This window comes from Cupressus sempervirens, chromosome 6 (genome assembly GCF_028749045.1).
Source record: "Cupressus sempervirens isolate cs-2001-9-10 chromosome 6, ASM2874904v1, whole genome shotgun sequence".
Classification (NCBI taxonomy): domain Eukaryota; kingdom Viridiplantae; phylum Streptophyta; class Pinopsida; order Cupressales; family Cupressaceae; genus Cupressus; species Cupressus sempervirens.
In genome coordinates, this window is record NC_143123.1 from 86606502 (window position 1) to 86623699 (window position 17198).

Consider the following 17198-nt stretch of genomic DNA (forward strand, 5'->3'; position numbering starts at 1 on the left):
TTGTCATGATTATTTACACAAACAAAAACTAAATTCCAGGACTAAGGCAGGAGTCACACCAACTGATAATTTGTAGGAAAATTTTAATGTGAGTGGTCCTCTGAATTTTGTAGTGCACTTCAACTTAGAAGTTTCAACACCAAAATTTGAGAATTTTTTTATAATTTTATCTTTTAAAGATTTTTTTAGTTTTAGTAAAAATAAAATATGCAAATGTTTGACAAGTGGCTGAATTAAAAAAAAAAATCCTAAGCTGGTGGGACAATTTTCACCCCAACCCTATTTTCACCTACTCAAGTTTAGAAGTGGAGCTATTTTGCAAGAACCCTCAAAACAATTTCTTAGGGGCCTCCTAGACTAAAAAGACATACTAACTCGCTTTCAGTCTAGACCATTAGGCACTAGGTCTAGAAGCATAGAAAACTACAAACTGCTACTAAAAAAACACACTACTAATGTACAACTATTGTACCTATACAAAATGCAGATCCATTCAAGCACATAGAAAGTTTTTAAAACTTGGAACTTAATCTAAAGTATGTTACTCTATCACTATATAAAAAGACACAAGTTATACATCATACACAATCTTAAGTATGATATTGTACTAAACATACTGCACTCTTCATAGTTTCGGCTTGCACTCCTAGTTCCTCCACACCCTATAGAAAGTCACAAAATTGAGAACCTTTCATTAGATCTTACAAACTCAATGCCACAGTTACAATTATTGAAGTGGATCCTTGCTCCAAATTGCTTTCTCATTATAACTATTCAAGATCTCCATTAGCCCTTTAGAGAAGAAGGTGTTCTCAAACTACTTATACTATAACTATTATGAAACTCCATCAGTGCCTTAGAGTAGGAGGTGCTCTCAAAATGATTAAATGGAAATTGTGACCGTATTGTACACCTTCTTTGTTTACTATCTACTCCATCACCAAGCAACTTCAAAAATTCCAACATTGGAATTTCTACCATTACCATAACCTGCATGACAACAATGAAAAATGTGAGTATTTTTATTGACTCAATAACTGTCCTTTTTACCCTTGAAATTTCTCCTCATTTCTTCCATTCTGATGAGCTATCAAATCTCACTTGAAAAAGAAAGCCAAGTCATATTATGAATTTGGTCCAAATTAATAACTGAACCTATTAAAATCCCATCCAATTAACATCCCAGTGCTTCAAACCGTCCAAAAATATTCCACATCTCTTTTGAAAAGAAAAATTCAAAAAATATATGCATAAGTTTTAATAGATTTAGGCTTTTTGTAGATGCTACAAAGATCAATGTCCAGAATTAGATTGATGGGAACCACAAAAGGTGAGCCCATACAATCCTTCAGATCTTTCTGATATGGAAATTCATTAGATGAAAACCATTAATCCTGGAAGTTGATGCAAAAAAGGGATTAAAATGAAAGAAGACACTTGTACCAATAGGATGGGAGGCAAGACAACTAGGGTGAAGTAGCAATCCAAAGAGTAATTGTTAAATGAAATATTCATTTAAAGGGACCTAAAGAAAAAACCTAGTAATGTGCAATGTTATATGGAGAACATGGTTAACATTCACACTAAGCCCATGAATAATATTAACAACAAATAGCCATAGAAATTTGGTGTCCAATTTCTTCATAAAGTACTCTATCTACAGATCGAGTTGCACCAAAATTCTCAGACTATGATCAGGCACACATGTATAAATTGTGATTAAAAGCTAGGTGTAAACCAATATAAGGAACATGGTATTAGTTATTACAAGCGCAACCCCTAGAAATTAATTTCAGCGAGCATGGTAGCAATAATTTGACTTAAGCAACATGTACCCAGGGTGACTACCTAATGAATTAGGATGCGGTTATCCTCCCTACAAACTATATAATTGACCAATTTTCAAAAAATTGAAAACATCATGGATTTTTCTGAAAATTTCAGCATTTGATCTTCATGATCTGTATAGTTTGTAGTTGACAACAATAACAAAATTGGAAAAAAATCACTATGTTTTCATGAATCTAGAAATAAAAGTTTGACTTTGTTTTGTCTTTAGTGCATTTTGTTTGGAGATTAGTCTATCCCAATGGATTATACTAATTAACTTTCTTGACTACTTTAGCCTAATATTCTACCTGCATATAAATCATTATAATATATTCAATGAAGCAAGTGAATATTTATATTGCATATTTGTGAATGCAAGAATGAATTACTCTTATCACATATAATAAGATCAAATTTGTTCATTTTCATTTTATAGTTGGGATGTATCTAGGCAAAGAATTGAATGTTTATATTTTATATATTTCGTCTCTGTTTATTCATTTTTTTCATGGGCAAGTGTAGATTTATGACCTAATGACTTTCTTATTATTAATTTATTCAAATTTTTAAGAAGATTGCAACTTTCATTAATACTTAATGATCTATACAAATTTGAATCACTTTTCACAATTTCAAAACATAGTTTGATAAATTTATTATCTAATGTCTTTGTCTTTAATTAAATGAGTATTAAAAGAGAAGTATAATCATGTAATATTTTTAAAGATAGATTATTTAGTTTTAAATTTGAATAGTTTACTTATATTTAAAATAAATAAATAAATAGAATGAATTCTATTTTATATAATTAGATTTAGGAAAACATCAAATTTACTAGTCATCTTTACTTAACAAATTGTGTCTATTTTCCCCCTTTCTCAAATTAAATCTCTATTTTTTTCTTAGATAAATTGTATACTTCTAGCATTTATGTGGAAAGAAAAACTCATCTATAAAATTGGTAATGTAGAAGTATTTTATTTTAAGACTATTAAATTTTAACTTAAATAATGTAATATGATGCTTAAGCATGACCTCACTTTGTTTACATGCATATTAATAACCTTTAGGAAGTTACCTTTACAAATTGTTGACTCCCATGCAACCAGTTATAAAATGGAAGGCAATGTTGGAATACAATTTTGACAGATTTTTGTAAAGTTTAGTTCTCTAGAAATTCTCCTTTCTATTTAAAATCAATGGCATGTTCCTACTATTCAAATTTAGTAAAAATTAATATATTATAGAAATTGAATTGGATCAAACTCCATTGATTTAGCTTGAGCTATTTGGAAATAAAAAATAGAACACAGAGAAGAAAAGGATGAGGATGACAAGAAAAGCAGTTGATGTAGCATAAAAAGAACAGGAAGAAATGTTAAGGAGAAGAAGGATACAAAGGAAAGGTGAAAATTGAGGAGGGGGAAAAGGGAAGAAGATGAGAAGGGGAAGAAGAATAAGGAGGAGGAGGACAAGGATAAAGGGAAGGACAATGAGGGAGGAGAAAAGAGAATAAAGGGAAGGGAAAGGAGGAGAAGAAGGAGAATGAGAATGAGGAGGAGGAAAAGAAGGAAGAGAAGGAGAAAGATACGAAGGAAAATACATCCATTTTTTTCCCTTACATTCTTGATATTGAAAGCTTATTTTTCAAATTTCGAGCTCTACAATAATATGATGTTTTGTGTGTGAGTATGTGTATATGGATAACTATAGATAAATATGCAAATAAATACATAACAATTGGTTGTGTGTGTGTGTGTGTGTGTGTGTGTGTGAGAGAGAGAGAGAGAGAGAGAGAGAGAGAGAGAGAGTTTTGAATTATTTATTTCAAAAAAATTGGTTGTTTGTTTCATATAGGAAATGATAGTTAGAGGGATAGGGACATATAAGGAGAGATAACAAGATAGTGGAGAGAAGCTGGGTAAGATGCCTAATAGAATGAGAGGGCAGGGGCAAAAATATTGATAAAGATGAAAACGGTGATGATAAAATAGGGAAATAGTGTGTGTATGAGTAAAAGCAATATAAAAAAGAGAAAAAGAGGAAAATAATAGGAGGGAGAGAAAACAGAAGAGACGAGAGAAAATCTGGGAGATGAAGTGATAGATTTAGTAATTTATTCAATTTATTTAATCGTGTAAAAAAAAAGATAGTGATGCAAAAAGATAGATGCAGTAGTTAAAAAGTCTCTTCTATAGACTAACTCATGCTTGTATTAATGATGAAGTGGCCTATCTTAAAAAATAGGACATTGATGCATGGAAATAGTCCCTTTCAAGCATGACTAATTAGTTAATTGATTCATATACTGGGCACACCAATAACTTACAATTGCATTAAACATCTTTCCATTTTGGGCATGTTCTTAAAATTATTGGAGTGGTGTTTTAGAAAATTTTACCCCATGTACCAATGTGGCTACCTAACTAATCTACATATACATCATCCAAAATTAATTTTATAGCACTATGTATGTAAAAGCTTGTGACAAGGATAATGAATATTGCAATGCCTCAATTTTATCAAAGATGTGTGTGAACACGACAGAGCTTAAACACTATATTATCAGTGCCTCAAGTAAAATTATGTCTACATATTATAGACATGCAATTACATGCTCCTCACACTATGCCAAGGACATATAAGTGGTTTCTATATAGAGAAGACATATTCTTAATTGATTCTCACAACATACCAAAGATGTGTTAGCCTCAACGTTGACTGTCCCATCACTTCCCATTGTATCTATTTGTCTCCTACAACTTAAAGAGGTAAGTTATTGTCTATATGTTTATAAACTTCAATTCATCTAATTTATAATATGTAGGAATGCATTTAAATGAGTTATAGACAATTGATTATCTTCATAAATTCTAAGATTACACATAATGAAACCAATAACTTATGTAGAGGTTGAGATCATTATAGAATAGTTCAGCATAGCATTTTTCACTTTTTAAATAAAATGCTTATAATAGTTTATATGTAAGTTTGAATTACACATCTCACTATCTATTTGAATCATATGTTAAATAACTCTTTTACCAGAACCATCTCTTCCTCATCAAAAATATCAATCAAAGAAGAAGACACAAACCTCAACTAAGCATCATGTTGGATCAAGTAAAAAATAAGGAGAGCCAAGAAGAAATTAAGGCTCAACAAAAATGGACTGCAACTAAGAATGGTGCAAGTGCTACCAGATGGAAATTGTTTTTTCAGAGCCCCGACAGATCAACTTGAAGGTAAATAAGACCAACACTCAAAATTTCGTGGTATTGTAGTGGAGTACATTATGGAGCATCGCTCACACTTTGGGCCTTTCTTTTCTCAGAAAGATGCCATAAATATTGAAGAATACTATTTAAAATTCCCAGAAGATGAAACTTGGGCAGACCACTGTGAGATTTATGCAAATTTAGTGGTGACTCAAACTAACATTGATGTACACCCACACTTCATGTATCATATCATGATGGAATCCACTACAATAGTTTGTACTTCATTAATAACAATGTCAATGTTCTTGTAGCACCCATTTTTTTTGGAGGATAATAAAAATACAAGCCATAATAACCAAGAACCTATAAAATTCAGTATGGATGAAGAAGGGTGTAAGATGCTAGAAAAACTTGCGAAGAAGATAAATTAATGAAAAGACAAGATGAACCATGATGAAGGAAAAGTCTATCAAGGTGTATGCCATGGGTACCAAGGAAGGGAAAATAATAAAGATAAAAATTATCTTATCAATGTTTAAATATGAACACAAAATGTTATGAGAAAACTTTCCAAGTCAGCATTACAATTACAGCATTCAATATATATAAAACTATCGGCGTACCCATTGCACCATTCAAAGGTGCAAGTGCTAGTTAAGATATTCCCAGCTTTCCAATTTAACATTCCAACAGTTATTAAGGTGTGATATTGCTATCAGGATTAAACAGTGTGATTTTGAGTCAAACTCATTGACCCATGTTTCATGAGTAGTGATTCAACATGAATCCATCTCTCATGAGAATAAATGGAACACTTAGCACTCATTGGATCTAGGTGATGCTCACAGGGGTTCCAATGATTATTAAATTAATCACACATAGCAATAGTGTTAGATTACTTTTACAGCTAAACTAAGCATTAAGATTACAAAGTGGAGTACCATCTATCCATTTACAGTTTTTAAACTGATCAACCTCAATGCAGTCAAGTTGAGAACTGAAAGCCATAACAAGCTTCCCTCAGACTGAAAGCCATAACAAGCTTCCCTCAGAATGGTATTAGTCCTCTAGTTGGACTGGTATTAGTCCTCTAGTTGGACGGTGGTAAGTCATATGCATAGCTTAGGGAGGTCCAGTCTTTAATTTGACAATTATAAATGATATGATTAATACACTTGATACTGTTCTAGTACCACTTTTTGGCTGAGCGAGCTTGTATTAAGACAAGGGACTTACCTTATGCTCTAGGTTACACCAGATGGATTTATAAGCAAGATTTTTTCTTGTATTATGCTGCATGAAATGACAGTTAAGTAGTTCTGTCCTTAACCATCTCCCATGTTTTCCACAAACTATTTAACACTTAGATACTACAAGAGTTATAGCACACTTACTATTTAGAAAATCCCAAATAGGCAAATATTTCCACTTTTTGCATGTTTGGGGACAGCAAAAAGAATGTTATTTCTCATTAAAACTTTTTATGGTTCCTCAGCATCAAGAGCTCTAACAATCCATTTTACTACTAGAGAAACGTCATGCTGCTTCATTTCTTTAAGGAAAACTCCCATAGCATTTATCCATACAATACCAATCTGACTTAACTGAATATTTCTTCTTCAGGTTTTTGTTGAAGGTTAAATCTAATATAGTGGTCCTGTTAAGTTCTAGGAGCATATTAAACAACATCAAACAGCAAAACTAAAACAGAGACAATCAGAAAACCACATAACACAGCAAATTGCATGGTCACCATTGAAGGCTACATTCACGGAAAGCAGGGCAATATGTTCTATTAACCGGTACACACAATACATAGTCTGCACAACTCATTTTATAAAATGGTTAACTCTTCAAATATGAAGAGACATCAAAGAAATGTAGAGACCGAGGAAAGGAATGGTCAGATGACCTTCGGACTTCACATTATCAACATGTCCCATCAAGGGTACATGAAGTTTTAACATTTAGGTATACATAAGTGTACCTAAAGGCCCTTAATATTTTATTCTTAGATAATATAGTTCACCCCTAATCTGCACGACTCACAAATTATCAACAGGAGCTGGGGTAGAAATTGAAGCCTGAGTTGCTCCCAGAATTAGAAAATTTAGGCTTCAACGGATTGCACTGGACCTTTTGATACATAAAAATTGAAGCACCAGCTTTCAGCATGGTTTCCTTCTAACCTCAGTTAGAGTCCAAAAACACCCAGCCTTCAGCAGGTTGGGGTTTTAATTGGACTTCTCGACCGTAGAAACAATTTTTAGAATCCAGAATGCAAGGGCCCATCTGATTCTCTTCTCGTATTTATTTCCAATCTGCTTCTGATGCCTTCACTTACTTTCAAAAATTTAAAGATGTTTAATATGATAGCTTAAAGTAGCCTTAAAAAATTACGCTATGGAGCATCGTAGTATACAATGAATAAATTGCAAGCGATCCAGTAGGAATTATCTACTTTATATAATTTCCTAACAGGAACATTCTAAAAACCCAATTTCTTTTGATGCAAGCATAGAAAGTTGTCTTAAGAATTTTTTTTTAACAGTCGACAAATTTACATAAAACATAAAATGAGATATAGATATCTGATGAAACCGTCATGAAATTCCCATTTGACATGTTGGATGACCATAAATTCCAGTCCTGACTAGCATTATTGCTACATAAAAATGTTTTTATTACTAAAATAGTGGTCCCGCTGAGGGTACATGAAATTTCATCATGAGAGTACCTAAAGGCCATTGATTTTTAATTCCCCTTTGACTCTGCAAGACTCGTCCTCAACAGGGAGCTGGGGCAGAAAATGATACATAAAAGTAGCAGCAGCAGCTTCCTCGATGGTTTACTTTTAACATCAACTAGAATCCACAAAACATGCAGCTTTCAACAGGTTGACTTGTAATTTGTCTAATGAGCAGATTCGGACTCGAAGAGTGCGAAGAGTGCACGGCAAGCCCAAAACTTCTGACTCGAAAAATGCTCAGTGAGAACTCGGCAACCTAGAAATTACTAGAAATAAAAATTTCTTAAAAAAAACAATTTTCACAAATATCAATTACATAATGTATTAATATAAGAGTTAGAATCTCAACAGAGAAAATGAATAGTAATCTAGCAAAAAAAGTGTAGGAAAAATGCATTTTAACAAGCATTTTACCCACACAGGCATTTTTACCCTCATTTAACTGTGTTAATAAAAACTTGTGAGTTAAGCTTAATCTTGTGAGTTAAGCTTATACTTGCAGAGTAGACAAAAAGAGTACGGCCGCTCAGAGAGTACTCACAGAGTTTGCAAACTATGGTAGTTGGACTTCTTACGCAATGGCTGCTCCTCAAATTTAGAAACAGTTATTACATTCCAACAGAGTGCATGAGACAATCTGAAACACAAAAATAAGAGCAGCAGTCCCCTTCATGGCTTCCTTCTAACCTCAACTAGCTACAAATATTCTCAATAGAAGTGTTATGTATAATGGAAAACAACAGGTTAACACCATTTTAACAATCTCAGTAATCATGCTCCTCCTTGGCATTGTTCCAATGAATCCGCTACGTGATATTGTACCTTTTTCTATGAATATGGCATGCTTGTGGGCAGCAATGGCCATGCCAGTTCACATTTCCAACAATCAGTTGATTCAGTATGAGAATGTTTCTTTACTTTAAGTTCCAAATCTTCCACCATTTCTGAGGTTAGTTTTTTTATAACAGTTCGACAAGACAAAAAATTATGCTTTATCCAGTTATACCATGCAGTGATTTCAACTGGTGTTTTCATAATGTGTCAAGTTCTAGTTTTTAGAGTTCAATTGTATATTTTTTGAGTCAACATAAATCAACCTATATTTCATGTACATGAATGATCCACTTATCACTCATTGCATCTAGATGACGCTTACAAGAATGAAGCATCAAGACTTCATTGGAGTTCACCCTTCTCAATGCTACTCTAAATCTGAGAATGGTTAACCATAGAGTTTCTGCAAGATCAAACCCTTTTAACTTGTTATCCCATTGGTAAAACATTTAGCAGGTGTAATTTTTTCCCTACATTCAATAATTTTGTTTTTGCGTCAACTTTTATCTATCTATGTTTTAAGAGCAGTGATTCTCATGAGCATGAAAGGGTATCTAGATGATGATCATACGGTGCAACATAGGGATTTCCTGGGGATAACCCTTTCAAGTACTACTATGACTCCAGCAAGCCTAACAATGGAGTTTTCCCAAGATAACTTTCTATTCTATTAGAAAATTCTTCAAAATGGCTGTCTTATGACCCATTCATTATAAACCTCTTTAGCTCATTCTTTTTTTACATAGGTAATGTTTTTGGAATTCATGCTCATGACAGATGGATTTTTGTAAACTATTACTCATGAAATACGGATGAAGATTGACTCAAAAGCAAAGAAATTGATTCCTTACAAATATATTGCATACTTTGACACAGTATGAAAATAGGTCCTCCTTGTCAATAAATGGCTAAAGAGCAAACTGAGTTTTAAAAAGCTCCATGATCAAGTGCATGATCTAATTCATTAAAATACCTTGGGAAATTGAAAAAGTAGATTAATGGCCTGAAACCTAAGATGATGTAACGAGGATGTGGTTTCCAGACTATTCTAATTGCAGTAATGGATCCTATGAATTTCTTCTTCATATTGTTATGTTAATTAAAAACGGGTTTTGCAGGTTCCAGCGGGTTCTGATAACGGGTGATGAGGGCAATACTGTAAATTCGCAAGTTGGTAGGAAACCAAATTGCAGTTATCCAGGTAATTTTTTGTCAGTTTATGAAGTGCAACTACCTGCATGGATGGAGTCTCTCTGCCACCATGCTGAGGATTCAGTCTAACTAGAAGTCCAAGACGAGTGACTTTAAAAATAAGAAAACCAACCAAGCTTAACAGACATGTATGGCATGAAATTTACAAGCAGTTTTAGACTTGAGACAGATTGAATGGAACCACTTGAAAAACCAAAATAGATGCAACGGCTCCCTCCATGGCTCAGCCACCTAACTTTATGACTATTAAACTGCAAACAAAATATTCTAAAAACAACGAAAACTCAAAAAGGAAGAAGATTACCTGTTCAACATAAACTTTCGAGAGCTATTAGTCTACTAAAAACTTATCACTGCTGTCAGATAAAAAGTACTGCATATCCACCTGGGAATATAACCCCCAGAAACCTTCTTTTTGCAACCACCTCAAACTGATGCTCTGCTTTATGATGTTGATTAAACCTACCAACAATACATGCACCTGCCTGAGACTGATAACATGTTTCACACAAGTCGAATCCCATAGAATCCATACAATCTTTACATCTATACCTCTTGCCCAAAATGGGAAAGAACCCACAGTTATCACATCCAACATGTTCATGAATAGCTGCTTCAATTTGGGATGACTTCTCTGTTATTTCATCAGTTGGGGGTTCCTCCTTAGACTGCCTGTTTTGAACAATAATTGATTTCGCTCTCTCTTCATATTCCACCGGGAACATGCTCTGTAAGAAGTGATGCAACTCCAGACAAACAGACCATGATTTTGCAGGGTGAAAGATTTGACAAACTTGGCATGTAAGAGTCGTTCCTTGAAAGACACTATGATTAACGCATGACTCACAGAATGCATGCCCACAATTGAGAATTATGGGGCGATATATTAGCTCTTTGCAGTGCGCACACAAAGCATCAGTTATCCTAAGTTTGCTTTCTGAAATAGAAGTTCCTGCACTTGCTTGACCATTCAAATCCCGAGTTCCGATTTGAAGAGACAAGGTGTCTTCGTCTTTATCAAATTCTAAGCCCTCATTTTTTTTACCATTCGAATCCAGGGTAACCATTTGTAAAGACAAGGTGTCCTTGTCGTTCTCTGACTCTACGACTTTATTTTCTTTACCATTCGAATCCAGAATTCCCAATTGGAGAGAGAAGGCACCCCTTTGTCTCTCCCATTCTGAGACTTCTTCGGCCCTTTTCTCATATTCCTTCGGGAATACTTTCAACAGAAGGTAATGGAGCAACTCACACACTCTGGGCAGATGCTGATACGGATTCCTGCAGACAGGGCAACGTGATTTACCAGAATGACTCATGGCTTTGTGAAGACACCAAAAGCAGAAAACGTGACCGCAGGCTTCAACAACAGGCTTGTACACAACTTCAAGGCAAATCTGGCATTGGAAAGCTTCGCCAACATCATCAACGTTTCTCTCCATCTCGCAAATATAAACCTCAAATTAATAGATTTCCAATTATTTGGGCTAATGAAGGAAGCAATCGAAGAACCCTACCCTAGCCATGATTTTATTACAGAGATCTCCGCTATTCTAAAGCTATTGCCTGCGTTCTAACTATTGCGAAAGCCATTAACGGGTATCAAATCTCGGGGGTTTTCTAAGATGTTCGGTGGGAAGAAAAACACCTAGGAATCTCCGGAAGAAACAAATGGCAGAACTCTTTCCACGGAGGCATCAAACTAAACGGTCTGGCACGATGCCAGGTGGAATATTGGATATTTATTTACAGAACAATACCATTAGTGGCTGTCAAGATATTTTTTTATTGTTAATGGGGGTGACACTTATCCAGTTGGGTGTACAATTAAATTGAACTTCATTTAAAAGAAAAATCCCATCAATAGGCTAGTTGTGAAGTATTTTATCGTCAATAATTGTGACTTGATGTTATAAGGTTTAGGTAGACAATCAATGCATAATCATGTGGATTTATAAGTTTAATTATGTATTGATAGTTATTTTATATTTATTTTATTGAATAAATTGATTCTAGGATTAAAAAAATATTGAAATGAAAAACAAGAAAAATAAATTATGTGTAGTAATCATATACAATAATTTATTAAATTAGTTTTTTCATTCATGTGACTAGAAGGTTGGTCTTTTCATGAACCCTCGTAGTGGAGTTATATAAGTAAACCTGAAATAGGATTGGTTCAATTTCAATGCAGACAATTCCTCAAGGGAAGCTCATTTACCAACACTGGTTGCATTGTTTTAGATAATCCAAGTAAGATCCCTACTTATAGGTTGGTGAACCTCAAGTTTGCTACCAAAAAGGTTGAAATCAAGGGAAATATGATTGGGTTGGAATCCAGATCTAAAAGTCATAAGATTATATCTAGAAGGGCACTCCCTCAATATTGTCAGTTTTATTTGGTAAAATTATACTTCTAATCGGAAACTCGAAGAGTGGGTAATGTTGATATGGGAGTTGGTGAGAACATGTGAAAATTTCAAGGTACCACATATGTATAGGAAAGGTAATGAAACTAGGGTAACTGGCCATCGACACTTCTTGATGGATGTCTTACACGGTGAGCTTCTTGATGGTGGGTTGTGAGGTGGTGTCTAGGAATATGATGGCATCGATTAATGACAACCTTGTGGGTTGTGATATCATGCATTCCCACATATGATAGTGGTTGTGAGAGTACAACATGGCTTAAGAAGGGACACACAAATGCCCCCAGCTATATGTAGTGAATTACTCTCGCACATTTTTAATTTGGTTGATCTTAATTGGACATAATGACAATTAAGAAAGCTGCAAGATTATGCAAAGAGGGTGTAGACATTATCTAAGTTTGATGCAAATTAATAATATTGATTGGGATGTTTACATCGTCATTATTAAACAACCCATAGTAATGCAATGACATGTGGTGGAATCCATAAAGAGATGAGATTATCTATTAATCTTCTTGATATATGTACTTACTAAGTGGGTTGGCTAGGATGACTACTCGTGTTTGTTTAGTCAACAAGGAAACCCAAATGGATTTCCTTGGTGAAGTCAATAACAAAAGACCCAAATGAATCCTTCTCTCAAGCCATGATTTAGTGGTGCATGCAATAAGCATGGTGTTGAGCGAGGGGTCTCTAAAAATAAACAACTTTCACTATGTCAAAACTGAGATTTCTTCTACATTGTTGGCTTCTCCATTCAATAAAGGTGAAATGTAAAGGACATGGCCAACTCTCTTTGTCAAGGCATTTAAAAAAAAACTTGGTGAGATTGATGACATCTTGGAGAATGTGATTTTGGAGGGAGATGAAGAGGAGAAGCTATCTCTTGTCACTTATATTATTCTTAACTCATTGCCTCATCACAAACTTGTGGTTGGAATAAGTATTGGATTTTTCAGGCAGTTGCTTGACTTAGCACCAAAGGAAGGGGGGGAATTTCTTATAAGTACAAGGTGGACATAGGGCTCATAAGTAGTGATGAAGATTTTGAGAATTCAGATGATGAGGTCAAGAAAGAGCCAATAGATGAGGAGGTGGTGAATGTTGCGACGTAGGACCTAGAGGAGACACTATGTATCATTCTTTGTGCCTAATGGAGGTTAAATTTGCAAAGAAAATGCAATCAAAGAGATAGTCTGTTTATCTCATTTTTTTTATACGACAATTTCTAGTGTCTATTGATAGTTCTATATCTATATCTTTCTATATAAGGTTTTTCTATTTTAGGTCACATGAGACATTTTACCAATATATGAGGTCCCAAGTATTGTAAAACATTTTTCTACATATGTCATAAATAGCGGGTTGATTATATAGTCTAGGTGATAGGGACATCTAAAGGTTTGAAATGATCAAATAGATATGGCTAGCAACCACTTACAATGTGTAATTTTTTGAAGTTTAACATAAATGGGGGCAACCCTTTAGTTGTTGTTGATCAATAAGAAAAACATTATATTATTCACATGTTTTAAAATTCATTTTCCAAAAATCAAGAAAAATTCTTTTTAGAACTAGAATATAAATTGATAACCTTTTTACAGTAAGATTTAGCAATTAGATGAAAATGAAAGAAATATTGGTAGATACATATCTCTTCGTAATTAGCTTACATGGTAATTAATCAAATCATTCAGAAATCATGAAATTTGTTTTCTAAAAAATAAGTAAAAGTAGTTCTCAAATATGTATATAATAGAAATCATTTTACAATGAGAGTTAGTAATTAGATTTTCAAGAATGTTTTGTTAACCTTTATTTTCAGTTGTTCGATTGATTATTTTTCCATGTGTTTGAATCTTTAAAATGAAAATGCAAGAGGCAAGAGATAATCACAAATGTGCAAGAGAAATTCATAGATTTGACAAGCTTCAAATATTTTGCCAATGGTATAAAGTTGACTTCCTAATCTAGTATGTATTTGTAATGTCCATTGTACTCTATTTTAAGTTATACTTGTGTTTTAAAGGCTAATGACAATGCAATATGCAAGGGGTTTGATGATAGGAATTTTAGTGTACCCAAAAAGAGTCATTGAGCATACAACAATGCATTATTTGTTCTCTTTGGGCTATTTTCTTGAAGGTGATATGATGAAACATACATATTGTTGTATTACACTATATTATAGATTGCTTTTAGACTATTTAAATCCATAATTTAATGTTGGGAACTCCTTATAAAGAAAGTTGTATATCCTCTGTGTTGTCACTCATATGTATAGAGTTATTAAGTTTTGGAGATGTAAAAATAATACCTCTTCTGCTCCATAACCCAATTAGGTTGGAGGGGAGAGCAGGAGGGTGAGAGAGAGAGGGAGAGATGGGATATATATAGATAGATAGATAGATAGATAGATAGATAGATAGATAGAGAGAGAGAGAGAGAGAGAGAGAGAGAGAGAGAGAGAGAGAGAGAGAGAGAGAGAGAGAATTCAAAACACATTGAGAAATGACTACTTGTTTTCAAGTGTGCTCGATTCAAATGGAAGGATTTTTTTATTCTTAATATGGTTTTAGGTCCATCATGTTGTAGAGCTTGTCAATAGATTTCCAACACATGCTTCGGATGTGAAAGTTATGGGCTCTGGAGTAGAGCCTATTTTTATTTCTTCATAACCTGATCAGGTTTCACAACGCATTTAGGTTATGGAGAATTGAGAACATACTAAATTTTTATTTTTATTTTGGATCGATAAGAGGTTGAAGCCAAGATTAATTATTATGCATTATCATTAATTTTTATTTTATTAAGCACGAGTAGATTCAAACCCAAGACCTCTTCGATAAGAGGCTCACAATTTACCATTGTGTTGTAGGCTTTTGCCTTCATACTAAATTTTCTTCTCATAACCCAACCGAGTTAGTTATAGCTTGGTAACAACCTAGGGAATGACCCAAAGGCCTAGGAGCACATTTTCCGTCTATTTTTTCTCATTTGGATGTTTTTTCATCTTCTAAGATTAATTCTTGTTCTTGGCTTCATCAAGTTTTCAAATTGTGAGGTGGGTATCTCTCAAATCACCACCATAATCTCGCGCGTCTTCTTAGCTTTCTAAACAAATGAATTTTTCTATTTTTGGACAATATTAGCATTGCAAACTTTATTTTTTGTTACCTATGTCTTGACATTCATAGACATATGCCTACCTTTTTTTAAATAACTTTTGATATAATTAACCAAGTTCAAAATAAAATACATATTATTGTTCTACACTTTTTTTTGTATCTTCAAAAAAGTATAAAAATTACTCATTAGAAAATTACAAACAAATACACAACTTCTAGATATCACTCTTAATTATCGCTACCAAAGGGATTTGTAAAAATAATAAATATAACTATGTATTTTGTGCAACACAGAGAAAAACTATGTTATGTTTTAAAAATAAAATAAAATTCAAGAATAGTTTTTTTGTGCACACAAGGTTTGGGCCCCTTAACATTATCAATGTTTTTTTTAAATATTAGTTTAGAAACTAAATTCATAGTACTACATTTGTTTTACACATTTTGTCGTTTTGGGTGGATGACCCACAAATGTCTTGTCCAAGTTTGGTTTTACCTAATTTCAGAAAAAAGGTGTCCACTTATACCTCTGTTTGTGTTCACCATCTTGCTGCACTTACCCAAATTTCCCATATGCAATATGTTGTTGGTAGTGGTTATATAAAAAAATTGGATTGGGATACTATTATGCCTAATAATTTGCTAGATTGGATCTCAAAGCTTGGTCATCCAATCTTTGAAAAAACTTGTATAATGAGCTATGGATCATTGCTCCCTTTGTTCTTGTTTGATAACTGTGGAAAGAGAAAAATAGAAGAATCTTCCAAGAAAATTTATTTAGAGCAGCAATCCCTAGAAAATAAAATAGGAGCCATCATAGTCAAGATTGACAACAATTGACTTAGGAATGCAAGTCATGCGAAGGGTATATTTTCACATTGGGATAGCATCATTAGGAAAGAATGGTTTAGTCTTATTATACCTCCCCAATTTGTTAAGGGAGGTAATCATAGTAAACAAAAGAGGACAAAATGAAAATTGCAATCCCCTCCTAAAGATTGGTTCAAACTGAACTTTAGTGGGGCTTCAAGAGGAAACCTTATTGTTGCAAGAATTAGATGTATTGTCCACAAATAGGATGAAATAATCTATGCTAGATTAGCACAACCTTTAGATAACACCACTAACACTATGAAAGTAGGTGAAGCCCTTGTAGTAGGATTACTCCTTTGCAAGGAGCTAAGAATTAGGAACTTAGAAATTGGAGGTGGTTCGTAGATTGTTATCAACACTCTTATAAATGGCCATACACCAAAATGGCAGTTAAACTCAAAACTTGAAAGGGTACTTGGCCTTTTAGACTTCTCTCAAAGCAATTATATTCATATATGCAGGGAAGACCTAAAAAAGTGGTGGATGAAATTGCCAATTTAGGGTCATATGAGCATTATATCAAGGATATGAGCATTTCAATACCCTTAGATGGTAATATATCTAAGAATTAATCCATGTTACATTGATACTCCAAATAGAACTGTAAGAGGAATCAGGAAAATAAGACAATATATTGAGTTGTATTTGATGTTGATATTTTGGCGACTGATAATGTAGTGGGTGTTGATGTTGTGGCGACTTCTCCTAAAATGATCAATTTTAGAGGTTGCCCTAAAATGTTGTTATAAGTGGTTGAGATGCATAATGCATTGTAATGTTGGTGTACATTTTTGTTGGATAATAGAAAGGTTGAAGGATGTGTAGGTGGAAGCCTAGGTTTTGGGTGAACCACGTTAAATATGTGTGTTATATGTGTTCTTTGAGTATTCTTCTTTTGTTTATGCATATAACTATTTAT

At 33.7% G+C, this 17198-nt stretch overlaps 1 protein-coding gene across 6 annotated transcripts; it reads right to left on the reverse strand.

Moving 5' to 3' along the window:
• Positions 1-526: 526 nt before the first annotated feature.
• On the reverse strand, positions 527-11561 carry LOC149551304 (E3 ubiquitin-protein ligase PRT1-like). Of its 6 annotated transcripts, none has more exons than XM_089786862.1 (2): positions 10151-11504; positions 527-990 (listed from the first exon to the last, which is right to left on the reverse strand). In XM_089786862.1, exon 1 carries the CDS (start codon positions 11286-11288, stop codon positions 10206-10208), a length of 1083 nt encoding a protein of 360 aa, XP_089642988.1. In that variant the 5' UTR covers positions 11289-11504; the 3' UTR covers positions 527-990; positions 10151-10205. The 6 variants fall into 6 exon arrangements, with proteins under 6 accessions (XP_089642988.1, XP_089642987.1, XP_089642983.1 ...); XM_089786861.1 differs by lacking the exon at positions 527-990 and adding an exon at positions 6819-7390 and having other exon boundaries at positions 10151-11488; XM_089786857.1 differs by lacking the exon at positions 527-990 and adding an exon at positions 7642-8066 and having other exon boundaries at positions 10151-11561.
• Positions 11562-17198: the final 5637 nt, after the last annotated feature.

Excerpts from the sequence above, each read along its gene's own strand:
- LOC149551304 (XM_089786862.1), bottom strand. The coding sequence starts at position 11,288 with ATGGAGAGAAACGTTGATGATGTTGGCGAAGCTTTCCAATGCCAGATT.